Source organism: Podarcis raffonei, chromosome 9 (genome assembly GCF_027172205.1).
Source record: "Podarcis raffonei isolate rPodRaf1 chromosome 9, rPodRaf1.pri, whole genome shotgun sequence".
Lineage (NCBI taxonomy): Eukaryota > Metazoa > Chordata > Lepidosauria > Squamata > Lacertidae > Podarcis > Podarcis raffonei.
In genome coordinates, this window is record NC_070610.1 from 24163394 (window position 1) to 24183245 (window position 19852).

At 43.3% G+C, this 19852-nt stretch overlaps 1 protein-coding gene and 1 long non-coding RNA gene across 2 annotated transcripts in view; one reads left to right on the forward strand and one right to left on the reverse strand.

The window, feature by feature from the left end:
- GABRG1 (gamma-aminobutyric acid type A receptor subunit gamma1) overlaps positions 1-2058 on the reverse strand; it is a 66591-nt gene extending 64533 nt beyond the window's left edge. The window contains exon 1 of the mRNA XM_053403368.1: positions 1703-2058. Coding sequence (XP_053259343.1) covers positions 1703-1803 — 101 coding nt within the window. The 5' untranslated portion in view covers positions 1804-2058. The remainder of the gene's footprint in view (positions 1-1702) is intronic.
- On the forward strand, positions 1950-18588 carry LOC128421109 (uncharacterized). Its single transcript, XR_008332228.1, has 3 exons — positions 1950-2049; positions 11751-11812; positions 18465-18588. It is a non-coding gene; the product is annotated as an uncharacterized LOC128421109 (long non-coding RNA).
- Positions 18589-19852: the final 1264 nt, after the last annotated feature.

Here is a 19852-nt window from a genome sequence, read left to right on the forward strand (position 1 = left end):
GTTTAGCCAAGCCGCGGGCTCTGCAAGTAAACACTCTTTCGAACAACCATTTTCTGTAGTTTTGAGAGATCACAGGAAGACAGTCCGTGCACACAGAAGACCAGTTGCTTTTCACCCAGAAGTGCTAGCGGTGCAGTGCAGTGCAGAATTTTGAATGACTCGATGCTACAGAAAAAAAGAGCATAAAACTTCTGCTCCCAGTTACAGTGCCTTCCACAGCCCTCTGGCAAAACCAGCCACTTTTCAGGACAAAACCCAGAAGATCCTTTCCTGCAGTAAACTCCCAGAACTGCCCCCCCACCCCCATGTGAACTGTAGTCCAAACATCTGGAAGGCACGGAAGACTGACACAGGGGTTATACTTCCCCCGCCCCAGTTAGTTGAAAGCAAGTCCTGCTGATCTCAGTGGAACTTATTTCCAAGTGCTTCAGGCTCCCAGCCTAATGCTAAACAGGGTTACTCAGAAGGAAGTCCCATTAGATTCTGTATGACATATTTCCCAATAAGTAAGTTTGCATGTTGCTTTGCATGCATGCTTCCTGAGAAGCACTGGGTGCTGTTTTCAAAAGGCTTTAACTTCCAGCTGAATGTGCTTAGGCTTTCAGCATTGCAACATGATTCCCCGTGCAATCCTACCCCAAAATAATTCCCATTTAGCCCCATCCTAATATACATGCTTACCAGAAGAACCTTAACCTAAGGGCAATTTGCTTAGGGGAATTTACTTCAGAGAGAATCAGGCTGTTAGTCAACACGTGGCTGTTCCCCACCCCAAAAGACAAAAAACTTTCTACTAAAACTCACCAAGGCTAGGGGCTCAAGTCTGCCACCCTACCTTGGTTTCCTTAGAAGTGACCTGGGACAGCTCAGTCGGTAGAGCATGAGACTCTTAGGTCATTGGTTCGAGCCCCATGTTGGGCAAAAAATCCCTACATTACAAGGGGAGTTGGACTCCACGACCCACGGGATCCCTTCCAACAGTGCAATTCTAAGATTACTGTTTCTAAGCAGACACACTTGGGGCTTCGCAGCTCCCAATAACCCCAAATCACACCCCTCCTTTTAAAGAATAAATTTCAGCAACCTGTAGCACAATGGGTCAGTGTGCCTAACTGTTAACCAGAAGGTTGGTGGGTTCGACCCAGCGACGTCTGTGGGGAGAATTCCCGCACTGCAGGGGGCTGGACTGGATGACCCTTAGGGTCCCTTCCAACTCTACAGTTTCTAATTCCCTAGGGACTTGCTTCAGAATCGACCCGGACTGGATCAAGCTTCGCAGAGAAGAAGTTCACACTCGGAAAAGGAGCAGAGGAGAGCAGCGGTTTTTGTCTAGGTGGCGAGTTGCAACCCCTTCCAGCAACGCGGGCGCTCGGTCCTGGACCAGAACAGAAAGTGATGGCAGCGTGAGGATGAGGATGATGATGATGATGATGATGCCATCCAAAGGACCGAACCCCCTAAGCAGGAAAAAGCACAGAGCTCCCTTTGCTTTCCAGATGCGCCGATCGAATGCAGGGTTAAATTAAGTTTTACAAACCCGGATTTACAAACAGGTCCCCATACAAAATCCAATGAAGTTGAAAAATGTCCCTGGATTCATTGGGGAAAAAATAAATAATCTGGTAACCTTAGGTTAAGTGCAGTGCAGCGAAGTGGCCACAGGCAGGACCGGGCGGGCACGTGCGGAGCCTCGGCTACTCACCAGCTGCCCAGGCGCACCGTCAAGAGCAGCAGCAGGAGCCTCGCGCCGCCGCGGGGGCTCCACGGACGCAAAGGGAAGCAGGCACCCAACTCCGGCTCCATGCGCGCTCGGCGCTCTGGGTCCAGCTGCCACTGCTGCTGCTGGCGCGCCGGGTCCGCAGACTCCCGTCTCCACTTCGCAAATGGAAGCAGCAGCAGCAGCAACACCAGCGCCGCCGCCGCCACTTGCCCTCCGGCTGCTGCTGCTGCAGCCGCTGCTGCTGCCGCTGCTGCTTTAGCGATAATAGTTGTAGTGGCGGCGGCGGCAGCAGCAGTTAAGGAGAGCGCGAGAAACCCCTCAGCAAACAGGTAGCCGCGGGTCCGGGAGCGGAGGAGCCGTCAAGGCGTGACTGGCCAATCGGCGCCTCAGCCCGTGCCATAAATGATCGAGCGCGCCAATCAAGCCGGCCCGGGGGCGGGGTTTGCTTTCCGTTCGAAAGCGGGGCTGAGGGGAGAGAGGAGAAATTGGCGGGCTGCTGCAATAGGGAGCGGGGCTGCTGCTGGGAAGGGCTCCGGGCTTGATGCTTGTGGAGGAAAGTTGGAGGTTGTTCGTGTAAACTGGGGAGTTGCTCCCTCCTCCAACTTTTTAGAATTTGGGGGGGGGGCGTTGCTTCCTGGGGATATTCTCTTTCCAGCAAAAGTCTCTCAGGAAAGAGCGAGGGAAAAACCTCCCCTCAGGAAAAGTGGCGGGAGAGTTTCTCTCTCTGGTTCTGCGTTGCCAAGCTCCGAAAAGGGGTCTCGGCTGAAGCAAATTATTATGCAGCTAATCCTGCGTTCCTTGCTTGATCAAGAGATTTCTTTCCACCACACAACAGATTCATTTCTCTGTCTCCCCCACCCCCGCCATTTTTCCCCTTTAAAGTTTCCAAGCCCAGTGGTTGTAGGAAAACACAGATTTTAATCAAAGGGGAAAACACACATTTTAACGAAAGGAGAAGAAAGTGAACTGCAGATGCAAACATGTAGCTACTAAGGCTTTATTTCAGTTCCTTACCCCCCTCCCTCAATATCTGTATTCTAATTCTGTATTCTACACCCTAGATATGCAAGGTCACATGGTTGTATTCAGTATTAATTAATACTGCCGCTATTCGCTATACCTAATACTCCATCTCAAGGGTGCCAATTTGAATAAAATATTGGGGGGAGGCAAGCCCTCAAAACTGATCACAAGATGCCCATCAAATTTTGAGAAGGCATGGCCCCCTCAAATATTTTTTGGGGGGGGAGCAAAAGAACCTCGGCCCCTAGGAGTTGGTTCCTATGTCCAACACTTCCACTGAAACCAAATAGGTTTTTAAAATAGGTTTGGCTAGGACACACCTGAAGACTTCTGTGCAAAGTCTAGGAAGGAGAGGAACAAAAATAGTTTCTTTATAAAATAAAACCTTTGGTCCATGGTTCTACCAAGACATTCGGAGCATGCTTTGCATGGGGCTAAATGGGAAATATTTGGCATAGTGATGGAGGCACAAACCCATCACTCTACTTCACCTTCCTAGCCCAGCTCATTGTGATTCCCCGTGGCTCTTTTGCACTATAGAGCCTGCTCTTCTTGTGCTAGAGAGTGTAGATGAGGGACCGATCCTTTGATGGTGGTGAGTGGAGCTGTTTCCCGCTTTGGACCCCCTTGTGTACCCCCAGTGTAGGACATATCCTGAAGGCAGCTCTGGTGAACAACGGGGCGCAGGGCTCTTTATCTCAGGCCCACATATTCGCATAAAGACTCAGCTGCAACGGAAAACAAGGTGAATTTGAACAGAATCGGAGAGCAGCCGGATCCAGAAAGAAAAATGTGCAGATGAGGTTGCCAACTCTACAGTCTTGGAAGGGTGCCTGTGGTGCCTGTGCCCTTGGAAGCACTTGGCAGAGTGCGGCGTGTGGGTGTTATGTCCCTTTCTTGCTCCATTAGGTTTGCCAAGGGACAAGGACAGAACAGCTGGCAATCTCTCTGAATTGTAGGTGGCAGTGGTGGTCAGTATGTGGGCCTGACTTCTGGTCTGTATGGTACCGACAAGGTTGCTGCTGTATCTACTGGACTGCTGCCTGTGGAAAGCTGGGAGACAAAGGTAGTTATGAGACCAGTTAACAGCTGTAATGGGTTGCCTTTAGCTAAACAGATGCGAGGGGTGAATTACAAAAAAGAGAGGGAAGGGAACAGCCGTAAATGGGAGTGGTGCTTTGCCTCAGCCCCTCTCACTTGCAGTGTGCTTCTAGGGCTCCATCTCTTTGGATTACTAACTGCCGTGCCTACAATACTTACCTGTTCCCTTTAGGGTTTTTCAGCTGAACTTTGTATGCAGCGGCTAAATGTTAAGCTCCACAGTGCCTGCTGCAATATTACAAGGCAAAAGGGATTGTGAGTATTTGACAAACGGTGGCAGTGGGGTATTTGCTACTGCTGCACCAAGTGTCTGTTCTCATATTTACTTTCAGCAGTACATGGTGAGGTCATACCTGCACATGAACATCTATGAGCAAAGATTCCCTTTCCTACACAGCATATAATATACTCAAATTTCTGGTAAAGAGTCTTGGGTGCCCATTGATGGCATATTTCCAAGGTACAATGATAGAGGATGCTAAGATGTGATGAAATGGACCCTATAAGAGCTCCAGTGAACATTATTACAGAATGGAATTGTGCTGTAAAGTGCATGCTGCAATCCTTCATGTACTTATTGGTAGGATGAATCCACAAGAGTAATTTTAATGCACTACTGCATGCATACAAGCCGGAATACATCTATATGACTAGATCTATGTTCATTTACAAGTAAATTAGTTTCATGTAGAATTGGAAGATGACTTCTTTTTAAGTTCTACTGGGATAAGAGCTCAGAATAATGTGAACGCTTACATGTTCCATCACTGTCATGATGTCAGGGATGGGTTGTCGACAGTTATCTGAGATGAATCAGGAGCCAGGAGGTGAACCAAGGAATTGGAGCTGGGGAGCAAGCCAGAAGTCAGGGCTGAGGACAAAGCAAAAGTCAGGGCCAATCAGCAATCAAAAGAACCCACAGAAATGCACTTGAGCCAGGAAGACATGGTTGTGCAGGCACGACCTAACTTAAGCAGGACCTCCTTTCATAGTACTTCATGTACAGGAGTGTCCAATGGACAACTTGGGTGGGCTACCCCAGGTAAGCTGTCCAGGAAGATGCTCCAGCTGCAGAGATGTGCATGCTTTCCTGTTTGAGACCTGGCAGCTCTTGCCATACAGGCAAGCTGAGTCAAATACTTCTCTCTAGCAATGTTGAAGCTCTGTCCTCAGATGTAACATGATTAGGACTGGTGATCTAAGCCACTGGGCCTCTTGGGCTTGCTAATCAGAAGGTCGCGGTTCGAATCTGTGTGACGGGGTGAGCTCCCGTTGAATCTGCCAACCTAGCAGTTCAAAAGCACACCAGTGCAAGTAGATAAATTGGTACCGCTGTGACGGGAAGGTAAATGGGGTTTCCATGCGCTCTGCCTCTCGTCACAGTGTTCCATTGTGCCAGAAACGGTTTAGTCATGCTGGCCACATGACCCAGAAAGCTGTCTATGGAAAAACGCCAGCTCCCTCGGCCTGAAGCGAGATGAGCGCCGCACCCCATAATCACCTTTGACTGGACTTAACTGTTTACCTTTACTGTATTGACATTGCAGTAGCAGGGATCAGTAACAAGAGGCTCACATTTGGTATTCAGGAGGTATCATTGAGTCCTCCTTCTTAACAACCTACAAATGCAAAAAGTGTAATATTGTGTCAATAAAATTTGGCAGCAAGCCATTGGGGGGAGGACAGCATGTGTTATTTTGGCCCAGTAGCAAACCTAGCCACTCACCAGGGCACAGTAGATATATTATCTTAATGCTGGAGGCCACCTCTTAGAGCTTATTATTTCTGGCAGGCTCTAAGGCACTTTACCCCTTTAGATTTGTGTAATATACACTTCCCATAAAATACACTTGAATTTCCGCTTTAAATGGCTTATGCCAACTAATCCACCTTCCCTGGCTTTAATCTCACATGCTCATAACTGAATGCACCAGTGATGGGCAGATTGGTACCCAACCCAATCTCTGAAGCAATGTTAATGAGCAGCATACCGCTGAAGCTTTTTGAGACTCGGCTGTTGCTATGGGGATGGAGAAAATCTGGCAGGAGTCACCACAACACGTTTATAGTAACCGGAAACTTTTCAGTTTGCAGGGTGTCTAATCCTTGCGTCCAGGAAGTTCTGCATGGGCCACAGAGTTGTGCTTTTGCTGGTAGCTCGATTAGTCACAACACAAAGATGACTGCAGTTCACCAACCCTCTTGTATGAAGCAGAATGACACATCCTTTGCTGTCTGTTTAGGGTGAGCTTGCAAATACACTTTCAAGTCCAAAGGGTTGGAAGTAAATTTCACCACCAAGAGTATCTAGTTGGTCTCAGAATGAGCACATGTATGAAGGTATTCTCATTGGCTGTCCTGCTGAGATATTCCTTCTCATTTTATCTCTTTAGTAAAATTCTCTCTCTCAACCTTCAAAGGAGCTACATTGTTTTTTGAGCCATTTCTCTTAATCCTGTGTTCAGACACTGTTTTGGAAACTTCATTGTCAATCACATTTCAGTTGCAATATACACAAAAACTTCCATAGCTTTTGCAATCATTTTGGGAGGACATGTCATGGCAACAATCAACAGACTGAGAAAGAAATGCACCCCGGGCCTCATTCCCAAGTGGCTTGGTCTTCCCAGTAGGGATGCTGAAGAATTTGCTGTTTGTGAATTGTGATAGAGACTGATCTGCAGTCTCTACGTGACATCATTGTTAAAACAGCTGCACTGGCTGCCTATCTGCTGCTGAACCAGGTTCAAGGTTCTTGCGTTCATTTACAAAGCCCTGAATACCTCCACGATACCTCAGAGGTCACCTTAACCCTTATATCCCAGCTCAGGCACTGAGATCATCTGTGGAAGCATCTCTGGTCATTCCATGAGTTGGTGAGGCTCGTTTGACAGCAGCCAGAAACCGAGTCTTTAGTGTCATCAGCCTAGTCCTGTGGAACACCCTGCTAATCGAGATTCAGCGGGTGCCTTCTGTGCCAACTTTTAAATGCCAGCTGAAAACTTTTCTATTCCTCCAGCCTTCACAGGAGACCTGTTTCCAGAAGAAGAAGAACTGTTGGAGGAGAGAGACTTGGAACTGGCCATTGGGCAATGGCTTTTTCCACCTGTCTTGCCCCACCCTCCAGCCCTAGGAGCCTTCAGAACAGAGTTGCTGTCCTGAGCATTATGTGTCAGTGTCTTGATGAACTGAGTGGAACATTGCTTAGTTTGTTTTTGTGGATTGCGCCATCACCTCTCAGGTGGGCAACATTGCTGGTATAAGAGAACAAGGGAGATGTTCACTGTGAGCTCTCACACCTCTTTTTCTAGAAAAATAGCACTGGCTGTAATGCTTTGATAATCTTATAATAGGACTTTTGTTGTGGTTGTGCTGTTTAGCTTTTTAAAAGTTTTTTTAAATAGTGTTTTATGGAGTGTGGTTGTTTTACTGGTGGTTTGTTAATTATTATTCATGATTCATATTGTATTTGAGATGTTCTACTATGTTGTTTGTGAGTTGCTTTGTGATTTTTGTGAGTGAAAAGCAGCATAGAAATATAACAAATAAAATGAAAGGCTTATGCAGGCAATTAAGACCACTCCTCTACAATTGCTTACTGATGTTTTATTGTATTGCTTTTAACTTGTTTGTAACTTTATGGTTTTACTGTCTGGTTTTATGCTTTTATGTTGCTGAAAATCACTGTTATATATTTTTTATGATATTGCGGTATACAGATAGGTTTATAAGTATATAAGCTGTTAGGAGGTCAGGTGTGTGCCTTCACAGCACAACACTATCCATTACCGATTTGGAAATTCTCCAATGGCTATTGTGTTTCCCAAATGTTTCAATGCAGTTCTTAGCTTATATATATATATATATATATATATATATATATGCATTTCAAATTGTATATTTTGACAGGCGAAACTTTGTTTAGTACACTTATTTAATGTAGTCTCTCTCAAAATAAGCATTTCTAAAAGTATCATTTTGTACTTCTCTAGTTACTAAACATCTGCAAATGGTTACACTTAACAAAGATTGTTTGAGTCTGTAAAAATGGTTGTTTTTGCTAGCAGCAAGCTTTATCAAAAGTAGGCAACAAGACTAGCTTTTTATTACTTTTGTATAACAAAAGTTTAGAAAGCCTTCCATAAATGTATTTTAAAGATAGCATGGTTACAGTTTCAAGAATGTATAACATGTCAGGTGAGTGAAATGGTTTTTTTATTGTTCCTGTAAGGACATTATCATTCTCCTACAGCAAAAATTATTCTGATGCAGGGAACTCTGTGAAACTTGCATGTGGTTCTTCACTGTGATCACTATGCACACATGTATCTGCAGCATGTATTTAAATTTGTTTCACACAGTTCTCTTTTGGGGATGGTGTATTCACAAAGCAAATTTCAGATGCAGTAGAAATCTGTTATTTGTGAGAATAGATAGAAAAGAGAAGCAACAGAATCCCTGCTTGCCTAATACAGACATGTCTTGGAACTTCTCAGAGGGTGCCATTTTTAAAATTATGACACAGTTCCTTTCTTCTTTGGAGAGAAACCTTAAATGTAAAAAAATAAAAATAAAAATTCCAGAATGTAACTGCCAGGTGGAAATTGCATCTTGAGTCAACCAACAGCAACACTTATGCCAGAAACCACTTTGTTTGGCTGATGAGTCATAAAAGGGGCCTAAATACAGTCTTCAACAACTTTTGTAGAAGTCTTGTCCTGAATCTTAAATGTGCTTAAAATCAATGTGAGTCAAGAATGCTTCTGATGTTGTTATTCTTGTACAGATATTCAGATCCTCCCTTATTTAATGTGAAGATTTTTCTACAAACTGTAGTCTTATTGCTAGGGCTTAGATTTCACTGGTGAGAAGATTGGGATTCACACCATGGTTTGAATGCTGGCACACACACACACACAGAGAGAGAGAGAGAGAGAGAGAGAGAGAGAGAGAGCGCTGTGCAACTTAAGGCTATTTTTGCACCTCAGTTTAGCATACAATTAGAAATTGGAGATAAAAAAGAAACATGTTTGCTCTTTACTGGGTTTCAGTTAAGGTGGTAAAAGGGGTGGAAAGAAATGCCAAATTCTAACTATCACAAGCTGACTATTGCCTGCTCACTCATCATTATCTATTTGGGATGAGTCTAGATCTCTACGGTTCAGGGGCAGCTTGTGGGCCAGTAAAATGACCCCTGTGGGCCGCTTGTGGCCCATGGGCCTTAGGTTGCCGACCCCTGGCTTATACCCTTAAAAAAATAAAAGGCGTTGTTCATGCATGTGCTGAATTGAGAAGGGTGTGGTAGGGCAGAACCTCCTGGTCCCATCCACATTGCCATATCCATCACAGACCCCGTTCTCGACACCTGTGTGTTGAGAGTCTGCAATGGACTGCTACTAGTGGTGTGAGCAGCTGCCCACACAGAGCCACCCCTTTGCAAACACCTGCTCTGAGCATGCAGGTGTAGGGGTGCAGACGGCCTGGAGCAAGTCATCAGAGGCAAGAGATACGGCCTCACTCCTGCAGACATGAACTCTACTCATGGAGGGAACATCCTTCTGCACATGTCATTCTGGTGTTCAACCACATGGAGCAAGCAGGAAAGGTGCAATTCATTGTTATTAAAAGTTTGGCCTCAAGTGCTTCTTGAAAACAAAAAGAAAAGAAGCACTTCCACGCTAAGGATTACCTCCTTCATTTAATTTTTAAGTGTTGCCGTAGTCGTGCTGCTAGTAATCATGTTAATGAGTAATGTAAGCAATCGAGGCAGCTAATCAATGACATCTTAATTAAAATGGTATTTAACTGTAGGAAATAAGAGCTTTATACAATTTTTTTTTATAGCAGACATATTGACTATTTGGTAGAATGCAATTGTTTCGCTTATTTTTCACCCTGATACAACAGCAGAAATGAAAAATTAGGCTTTCATAGTCTGTTTTCTGTGCCCTTTAAGCTAAACTTTCCTCTTCTTCCTCTTCATTTGTTCAAGTACAGTTCAGTAATCCAGTGTAATGCTTTATGTGCAGCTACTAACAGTATGATTGTCCAGTAATTTCTTTAAGACCAACTTTATAGGACAATAAGGTTTTTTTATATACGTATTAAAAAATATCTCTTTATCCTGTATTTAACCAATCAGTGGTTTTTCAAAGTGATATTTAGGAATGCTGGAATCATTAAATTATCTGACTGGAATAGCTCAGTTGGTACAGCATCAGACTCTTAATCGCAGGGTTGCGAGTTCAAACCCCACACTGGGCAGAAGACTCCAGCATCACAGGTGATTGGACTAGACTACCCTCCCAACTCTACAATTCTACCTGAAAATATTTCAGTTCAACCTCCTTTAATTGAACAGCATTTTCTTCTCAAATGGACTAGATATCCAAATGGACTATACCAAATGGATCACAAGTAGGGGGAGAAAAACTCCTAAGGTACATTTCATTGGAGGAAAACCTAGAGGGCAGAATGTTTGTGTGTCCCCACACAAAAGAAGAAGAAGGGGAAGAAGGGTTTGGATTTGATATCCTGCTTTATCACTACCCTAAGGAGTCTCAAAGCGGCTAACAATCTCCTGTTCCCTTCCTCCCCCACAACAAACACTGTGCGGTGAGTGGGGCTGAGAGACTTCAGAGAAGTGTGACTAGCCCAAGGTCACCCAGCAGCTGCATGCGGAGGAGCGGGGAAGCGAACCCAGTTCACCAGATTACGAGTCTACCACTCTTAACCACTACACCACACTGCCTTCCCCTACCTCAAGCAGCTAAAAACAAAAAACCTTTCCTGACTTAGATATGGGTTATGCTCATTTATTGAGAAAGAAAGCTAAATCTGTCTTCTAGTTTGTCCTGTTCCCACCAGCACAGAATCTGGGTGGTACATTGGCTTGTAAGCATGCTTTGGCTCAGAGTGGCCAAATAGATAGTGATGAGTGAGCAGGCAATAGTCAGCTTGTGATAGTTAGAATTTGGCATCTCTTCCCACCCCTTTTACCACCTTAACTGAAACCCAGTAAAGAGCAAACATGTTTATTTTTTATCGCCAAGCACAAAACTGTCCCACTCTTCTAGTTAAATTTTATTCTATTTTAATGTATTTAGTGATGAAATCACCAATTTCATCTAGAAATATCATCAGGTGGAAAATCCTAATTTACCTTGTTTTCTTCACCTAGTAGACTTACATATGTTTTGCTGTGATCTATACAGAAACAATGAATTGCAGTTCCAAAAAATTGACCTCCTCCTCCTCCTCCTTTTTAAAAAAGCTACATTAGACTAGCCAGTTAGGAATTTGTCATTTTAATCTATGTGTTTAGCAATATATATCAGTGAAGCTTTATTAACAGGTCCATTGTTACCTTGGATAGCAATCTTCAACATGCTTAGTAGGAAGTATTTACATTGAATTTAGTGACAGGACTGACCTCCCCATCTCTCTCTCTTATACTTTCCTTAAAATGTCTATGAACTATAATGTCATCTACTCTTCAATTTAATATGTGAACTAACTCTTGAGTAAATTCTTTTAAATAACAGTAATTTGCATTGGAATCCCATTGTATGTGCTGGGATGTGTGATTGAAAGCGGGACAATCCCTTAATAGGTTATAATTTTAAGTATCATAATTTAGGGCAGCACGACCCCATCCTTCTTGCCATTGTGCGTCAAGAGAATATCCAAGAAAGTAGAAAAATTGAAGGGTTGAAGGGAAAGGGCCTTCACTACAGCCTTTTAAAAAGCAGCAATTGTAGGTCTCTTCTGGAAGTTTTAAATAGCTTCTATGTGTACAATATGGCATCTTATGTTCAGAGAGGCTGAATATTGGAGAGGACAGATAACTATTTGATGCCAAGCTGACTTACTCTACAAAAACTCACTAAGTGTCACTTTGTTTTAGGAGCAGATCCATTCATCTACACAGGAGTGCAGTATGATCCAAGAACCTTGTGCTAATATATGGTGAGTTTGTTCATCACACCAGCTAAGCCTTCAAATGTGTAGCTTCTAATTTTGATCTTATGATCTGCCTTAGTTTACATAACATCAATGAAAATGTTCTTGTAGGCTTGAAAGTTAGAACTGAAAGTTAACTTCTAATTCTACTGATTTGAAGTTTTTTAAGTCATTTTAAAAATTCCATTCTTATGCAGTTTTGCCATGTTCGAAATGAGTTCAAACTTTTCAAACTGTGTGTGTGCACAGCAGACATCATTGACATACGGTATCTAAATAATCTTGACACCACTGAAGACAAATCTTCAGTAAACAGATTCAAAGGGACAAAGCAAGAAGACCCAAATTGACTTTGACAAGTACATTAACTTCTTTTAGCCAGTATTTTTGACATCTTGACCAGAAGACAAGAATGCCAGATGGTACTGCAGGTGCTGAATCAAGAAACACCGTCTTTGGCCCTGATCCACAAATCTTTGTGGAGAAGTACAGATTGTGTGCGTGATAGAGAACACAGAGTTTATTATGTGGAAATCTGTCAAACCAATGGCTTGTGTGGTCAACGTTGACAACACTGATCAAGAAAGGGAAAAGAAGGGGTTTCTGGCTACATCATGAGTCAATGGTGGTGGGAGGGCAACGAGGAGGTTCAGGCAAGGGAAAGCCAGGATTTATGAGGCAGAAATCCTGGCAGTGTTCCCCCGTGGGGTCTAGGGAGCTCACTGCATCCCGCTGTGCCGCTCAAGCCAGTGTCTGTCAACTTGAAAGGCAGAACAGGTGTGACTTGGGAGTGTGTCCCTGCCATGGACGAGCCTCTGTCTCTGGCATGATTTGTGGTTGGTTCCTCCATAATTCGGACAATTGACATCAATCAAGAGGCACTTCTGGACTGACATATGCTAATGGGCTGCAATCAGCCAGCTGCCTAAAGGACTGTGATTGGCTCTTTGAAGGTAACTGAATGTTTTCTTTGAAGCTTGAGAATCCTTACAACAGCTGGGGAAGGAGGGGGAAGGACAAGGCTTTGTGCTTTCTTATGCTTTCTTACTTTATTTAAAATTATTCCTGGACTGTTGTTGGAGGAATGCAGTGGTGGACAAAAGAATGAACTGGTGCTGAACAGATGTGGCAAAGAGGCTGAATTTGAGAAAAGATCTGTGCCGAGGAAGAACTCCAGAGCAGAATTTTAATGGCCGAGTTTGGAAACACACTGAGTTATTTGTGGCTGCAGCTCATATGCTAGTCTGTAAACAGCGGAAAGAATCTCCCATGCTAATATGATAGCATATGAATCATAGTCCAAGACAAAACAAAACATAAAGGGACACGAGAAGTTTTATGTTTTGTTTAAAAAAAAAAAACAACCCTCACACTCTCCCTTTGATGCTTCAATCCTGCTCTGTTTAAAGTAAACCAAATATCCACATTACATCCAGAATTAGTAGCTCTGTTTTAATGTCAGTTTATTGTCCAGTAACTTGAACCATAATATGACCCTCATTAGTTAACTTGGCATTCAACCAGAGTACCCCATTTTGGATGTCACCGGGAACTCTGGTTTGCATAAATCAAAACTGAAGCACTAAAGCTCACCACAAATGGAGGAGGAAAAGAGGTGAGGAGCAAGTCCCAGGAGCCTGTTGCCCACTCCCAGCTTAATAAACTATGGTTTATTAGTAAACTATGGTTTATTAAGTCAGGAATGTGACATCTGAAAAGGCTCATTGTACCCGAGGTGTTATGCTGTTGTTGTCATTATGGCTATTCATGGATGCACTGGACTGCAAACTATTTTTTACAAGCTGTGCAAAGATTAAAGTGTGTAAAAACAGGGAATCTCCACTTCTTTGTTTGATGTGTCCAAGAGATGCATAGAAACCGCAAATTCCTGCATGATGGGAAACTGTGAGCACATCGCTCACTGATTCATCTCCCTTGTCTGCCCATAGTTCAAAAGAAAGTCTCTGGTGGTGATTTACTAGACAACATTGCTGGTTCTGAACGACAGCCAATTTTCCTGTAAATTTTCACCTGATATGCATGCAACTTTTTCCTTCCTTGAAATTTAATTGCCAGATTTTCCGTCCCTCCATTTCAGAGACTTATAGTTTATGGAGGCATCCATTTAAATATTAAATTAGTGTGACATATAATCACGAGGAAACTCCAGGAAGGGACAACACGCTTTTCCACCCTAGCAGGGTTTTAGAATATGGTGGTATCTGCTGCAATCTTCCCTGGCCCCTCATTGGGCTTGCTCTGCCCATCTGAATTGTGAAGCCACAGTGAACTGATTTAATCTTGCAGATAAAGCAAGCATTGAAAAGCACCTACTGCAGCATATCAGTAGTGCACAACAGTCTAAACCTTTTAAGAAGATAGAAGTAGGGTTATTAAAGCCCAATATCTGCAAGGAAAAGAACACTGCTGCAGAAAAAGCAAAATTTAACGAGTAACTAAGTTCTGAACTAAATCCAGATTGATTTAGCAAATTAAATTATTTAAGCGACCAGACTTCTCCATTAGCACATTCATCTTAATAGCACTTCACTGTGCTAGCCTGAGTTTCTTAGCCATTCCCATAGTATTACTATTGCAATTTTTTACAGTACCTTAGGGATATGTAGGTTTCAGCAGAACAAACTCCCTTAGCGATGACTTCTTACTCCTATGCTCTTTAATCTGATCCAGGGAGTATAATGTGACATGGGAAATTCCTGAAGACATAGATCTTAATGCTTTCCACCTTTAAAGCTCCTTTGTGGAACTGCGTTTGCAAATGACTCCTTTTAAAATTGTTCTCCTGGTGTTTCCAGTGAGAATTTAATAATGGGGCCAGAATGTGAGATCCAAATGTAGAATATGTGTGCTGCTTCCTAGTCAAAGTAGAATATACTCAGTATAAATAGTTACAGCTGATAAATCTTCTAGTGTTATCTAAGGATGGCTTGAGATCTTAAGAACAGAAAACAAGCCCTTCTGGGTCAGACAATGAGCCACCTGCCCCAGAATCCTGTTTCTCATACTGAACAACCAGATGCTTATAGGAAGCTGACGACATAAGCATGATACAGTGGTATCTCGGGTTACATACGCTTCAGGTTACAGACTCTGCTAACCCAGAAATAGTGCTTCAGGTTAAGAACTTTGCTTCAGGATGAGAACAGAAATCGTGCTCCGGCGGCGCGGCGACAGCGGGAGGCCCCATTAGCTAAAGTGGTGCTTCAGGTTAAGAACAGTTTCAGGATAAGGACGGACCTCCAGAACGAATTAAGTACCTAACCCGAGGTACCACTGTAACTGACTCCTGCTGCTGTCCCATGAACTGGTAAAGATAGAAATATCTGTCCAGTTCTCTCAGTTTCTGTCTCTCTCTCTTTACAATCTTAAATTCAGTTCTCTACATTTTTCAGCAAAAGAACCCCACAAAACCAATTAAAACCCTAATGAAAATTTATCCGTATTCTAGCACAGCACTCCATTGTCTCTCAATTTCCCCTAATATGATGCATTTATGACATGTTATTTTCAGTAATAGCTTCCTTTTATGCAACCTTTCCCTTAATATTCGAATTTTTGTAAACATTGGCTGGGGAACTGCCCTACAAAATTGAGTTAAGTGTGAATGACGAAGCGTAGCTATGTTTCAATTCACATAATCTCTGAGACAGTGTGGATTTGAAAGATTTCGCTTTAAATGCACACTGAATCGAATTTCCCCTCCATCCCTAGTTACTGAGGCTGTGTACACACTCCTATTTACTCTGCATCCAGTGTGCTTCCATCGCTGGCTTAGGAAGCGGTGTACACACATTAGCTACAAACCATAACTATTCTGCCATTTCGTAGGAAATTCTGCATTACATACTGTATTTTTTGCTCTATAAGACTCACTTTTTCCCTCCTAAAAAGTAAGGGGAACTGTGTGTGCGTCTTATGGAGCGAATGCAGGCTGCGCAGCTAACCCAGAAACCAGAACAGCAAGAGGGATTGCTGCTTTCACTGCGCAGCGATCCCTCTTGCTGTACTGGCTTCTGAGATTCAGAATATTTTTTTTCTTGTTTTCCTCCTCCAAAAACTTGTGGTCTGGTGCGTCTTATAGAGCGAAAAATACGGTACTTCCCCTCAAAGCAACTCCATTTAGAATTGAGGAAAATAATGACTTAGCTGTGTTTTCATAGACTCTTAGAGCTGGAAGGGGCCCAAAGGGTCATCTAGTCCAACCCCCTGCAATGCAGGAATCTCAGCTCAAGCATCCATGACAGATGGCCACCCAACCTCTGTTCAGAAACCTCCAAGGAAGGAGAGCCCATCACCTCTGGTGGGAGTCTGTTCCACTGCTGAACAGCTCTTACTGTCAGAAAGTCTTTCCAAATATTTAGTTGGAATCTCCTTTCTTGCAACTTGAAGCCATTGGTTCGAGTCCTACCCTCCAGAGCAGGAGAAAACTAGCACCAACAGAAGTATAGTGTCAAGGGAAGTAATGGTACCACTCTAAGGCAGAATAGAGTGGTACTATTACTTCCCTTGATCTGGACACTATACTTCTGTTGATGCAGCCTAGATAGAATTGCATTAGCCTTTTTGCCAGTGCATCACACTATTGACTCATGTTAAGCTTGTGGTCCACCAAGATTCCTAGATCCTTTTCACATGTACCGCTAGGAAACCAGGTGCCCCCTCCCCATCCTATATTTGTGCATCTGGTTCTTCCTGCCTAAGTGCAGAACCTTACATTTGTTCCTATTGAAATTCATTTTGTTAGCTTGCGTCCAGTTCTCCAATCTGTTAAGGTCATTTTGAACTCTGATTCTGCCTTCTGTGGCATTACCTACCCCTCCCAGTTTTGTGTCATCTGCAAATATGATGAGCACCCCCTCAATTTCTTCTTCCAAGCCATTTATAAAGACATTAAACCCTGTGGCACCCCACTTGTCACTTTTTTCCAGGATGATGAGGAACCATTGATGAGTAGTCTTTGGGTCGGTCAGTCAACCAGCTACAAATCCAGCTAATTCAACCTACATTTTACCAGCTTCCTCATGAGAATATCATGGGGGACTTTGTCAAAGCCTTACTGCAGGCATAAACAAACTCGGCCCTCCAGATGTTTTGGGACTACAACTCCCCTCACCCCTCACCACTGGTCCTGTTAGCTAGGGATGATGGGAGTTGTAGCCCTAAAACATCTGGAGGGCTGAGTTTGTCTACGCCTGCCTTACTGAAATCAAAATACACTATGTCCACAGCAGGGCCCATTATTTACACCATAGGAGCCTACACAACACAAAATACTGTTGCTGTATGTAGGTTTTATTTTATTTGTTTTTTATCTTATATTTTGGAAATGCACATCCAGGTGTTTCTTTTTCCTTTAAATTTTTTGGGGGCCCCCAAGAGAGTGGGGCCCTAAGCTATAGCTTGTTTAGCTTATACGTAAATCCAGCACTGCTTATACCAGAGAAAAGAGAGAGGAAGGCCTTATCTCAACTTTCAAGTCTTTGTTTTTGTGTGTTCAGAACTGTTCTCGTGCACAGTACAGGGTTTGTTTTGTAAAATATTCATATGGAATTATCCTAACAATCCACACGGGGATGAACCGGGATGCCCAAGTGGAAAACCAGTGTGGGACAGATTTGCCCATCCCCTACATAGGACCTACTTTTATATCTTTCTTTCCAAATCAAACCTCCTAATTTGCGGCCCATACTTTAAGGTGTTAGGGCGTGCGCAATAACCCAGTTTCAACTTAGCATCTGTAGGACTGTCTTACGGCTATTGCTTCCAAGATAACAGCAAGATATCCAGGCTCTGATCTAGCCACAGTCATTCTGGGCAATGAGTCAAAGGCGACAGCATGTGGCACAGGATCCAAGTGCACATCAGCATATGCATCCAGGCATTTCGATGAGGTCTGGATGAGAATCAAGATGTGCATCTGCCTATGCACATCTACATTTAAGCTAGCAATGCACACAAGATTGCTGCTTGTGTCTACGGATCAGGGCGGCACTTGTAGTTATTGAATCTGAGAATTGTAGGACGTTCTTAGTGCTCCAGTCTGTGTAAATGTGCTTCCCACCATAGAAAGCATGGCCAGAAAGACCAGGGTGTGTTGTGACTCTTTGTGCCATGCGAATCCATTTATTTTTTAAAAGGTAGATTGGTGCAGCCAGTCAGACAGTAGGTGAAATTCTAACACTTACAACAATTCAGATGTACCTTGATCATTATGCTGACCAATCTCCATGAATTTCAATAAAGGGTTTAAAATTAAAATAAATAAAAAATTAAGTTCCCCATGTTCTTTTTAAAAAAGAAAATTCTTCACATTTTAGTGTGAATATCTCTTAATAAACACATTTTATATGCAGTTTTGAGTAATGTACGCACCCTCCCCCTAAAATAATGCATTTTTGCATGTCGTTTTCATGAATATCTTCTTTTTATGCACACTTACTCACTTTAATTTTATTTCATAAAATCAATACATTCCTTGATTGTAAAAGCATCAGCAACCTGCAAAGCGATTTTCAAACGTCACCTATTATATGCATTTTTGTAAAACGTGGTTAGAGAACCGCAGTGCAAAATTTGGATCAGTGTGAATTTTGTCTTTCAGCTCACATATTATTTTTTAAAATGTGTTTTTTGACAGATTTGGCTTCAAATGTTCCCTGAACTGAATTTCTCCTCCATCTCCAGTCAAGAGGTCTACACACTTGGGCATACCTCTCCACCCAGGCAAACAAGAGAGATTCCCATAATTCAAGGGGCATCTCAGCCAGGCAAAAGCACTGGAGGATGGTGCAGAGGAAGGCCAATGAAGGGGATGGCCTGGGAAGGAATCATGGCCAGATAGAGAGATGGGCTCCCCTATGCCAGTTTTAGGTCTTTGCAGCTTCTACAAAGATACAGAACCGAAAGCACGTAAATCTGCAACTTAAGCAATTGAAAATGTTTTTGTTGTTACTATGAGGAAGGCCTGGGGTGGGGTGGGGGCAGGGAGGTAAATCCAGCAGACTTAGAAATAATTGCTCTCTCTTTAGTTCCATATGATTTCAAACTCCATGCAATATTTAAGAAGCACTAGGGAGTTACGTCTGATAGAAAGTGAACACTCCGTGCTGCTAATTAACAGCCAGCGAACGAAAGCAGGCGGCTTCCTCCCAGGCTGCTATCAGTAGAATCTGTAGAGACATGATGAACTCCAAAGGCTTGCCTGACACGAAAGGCAGAATAGCTTGATCCTTGCAAACTTGAGGGCCTCTCTCATTCATATACCAACCCACACTTATCCCTATAGTCAATTGCATTTTTAAAATTGGCACCCATTTTCCCAGTAGTGATGTATGGAAGTGAGAGCTAGACCATCAAGAAGGCTGATCGCCGAAGAATTGATGCTTTTGAATTATGGTGCTGGAGGAGACTCTTGAGAGTCCCATGGACTGCAAGAAGATCAAACCTATCCATTCTCAAGGAAATCAGCCCTGAGTGCTCACTGGAAGGACAGATCCTGAAGCTGAGGCTCCAATATTTTGGCCACCTCATGAGAAGAGAAGACTCCTTGGAAAAGACCCTGATGTTGGGAAAGATGGAGGACACAAGGAGAAGGGGATGACAGAGGACAAGATGGTTGGATAGTGTTCTCGAAGCTACCAGCATGAGTTTGACCAAAATGCGGGAGGCAGTGGAAGACAGGAGTGCCTGGTGTGCTCTGGTCCATGGGGTCACGAAGAGTCGGATACGACTAAACGACTAAACGACAACACAACAACAAGGCCAGGCATGGCCAAACTTGGCCCTCCAGCTGTTTTGGAATTACAATTCCCATCATCCCTGACCACTGGTCCTGTTAGCTAGGAATGTTGGGAGTTGTAGTCCCAAAACATCTGGAGGGCCAAGTTTGGCCATGCCTGCATTAGGCTTATCTGGCACCCTCAAAGGTTCTGAAGAGCATTTCAATTATCATATAATAGCTTGGTCATTTGGAAATGTTAATGAGGTGGATCTAGAGTTCATCATGATTCTCTTGATGCCTGTTGA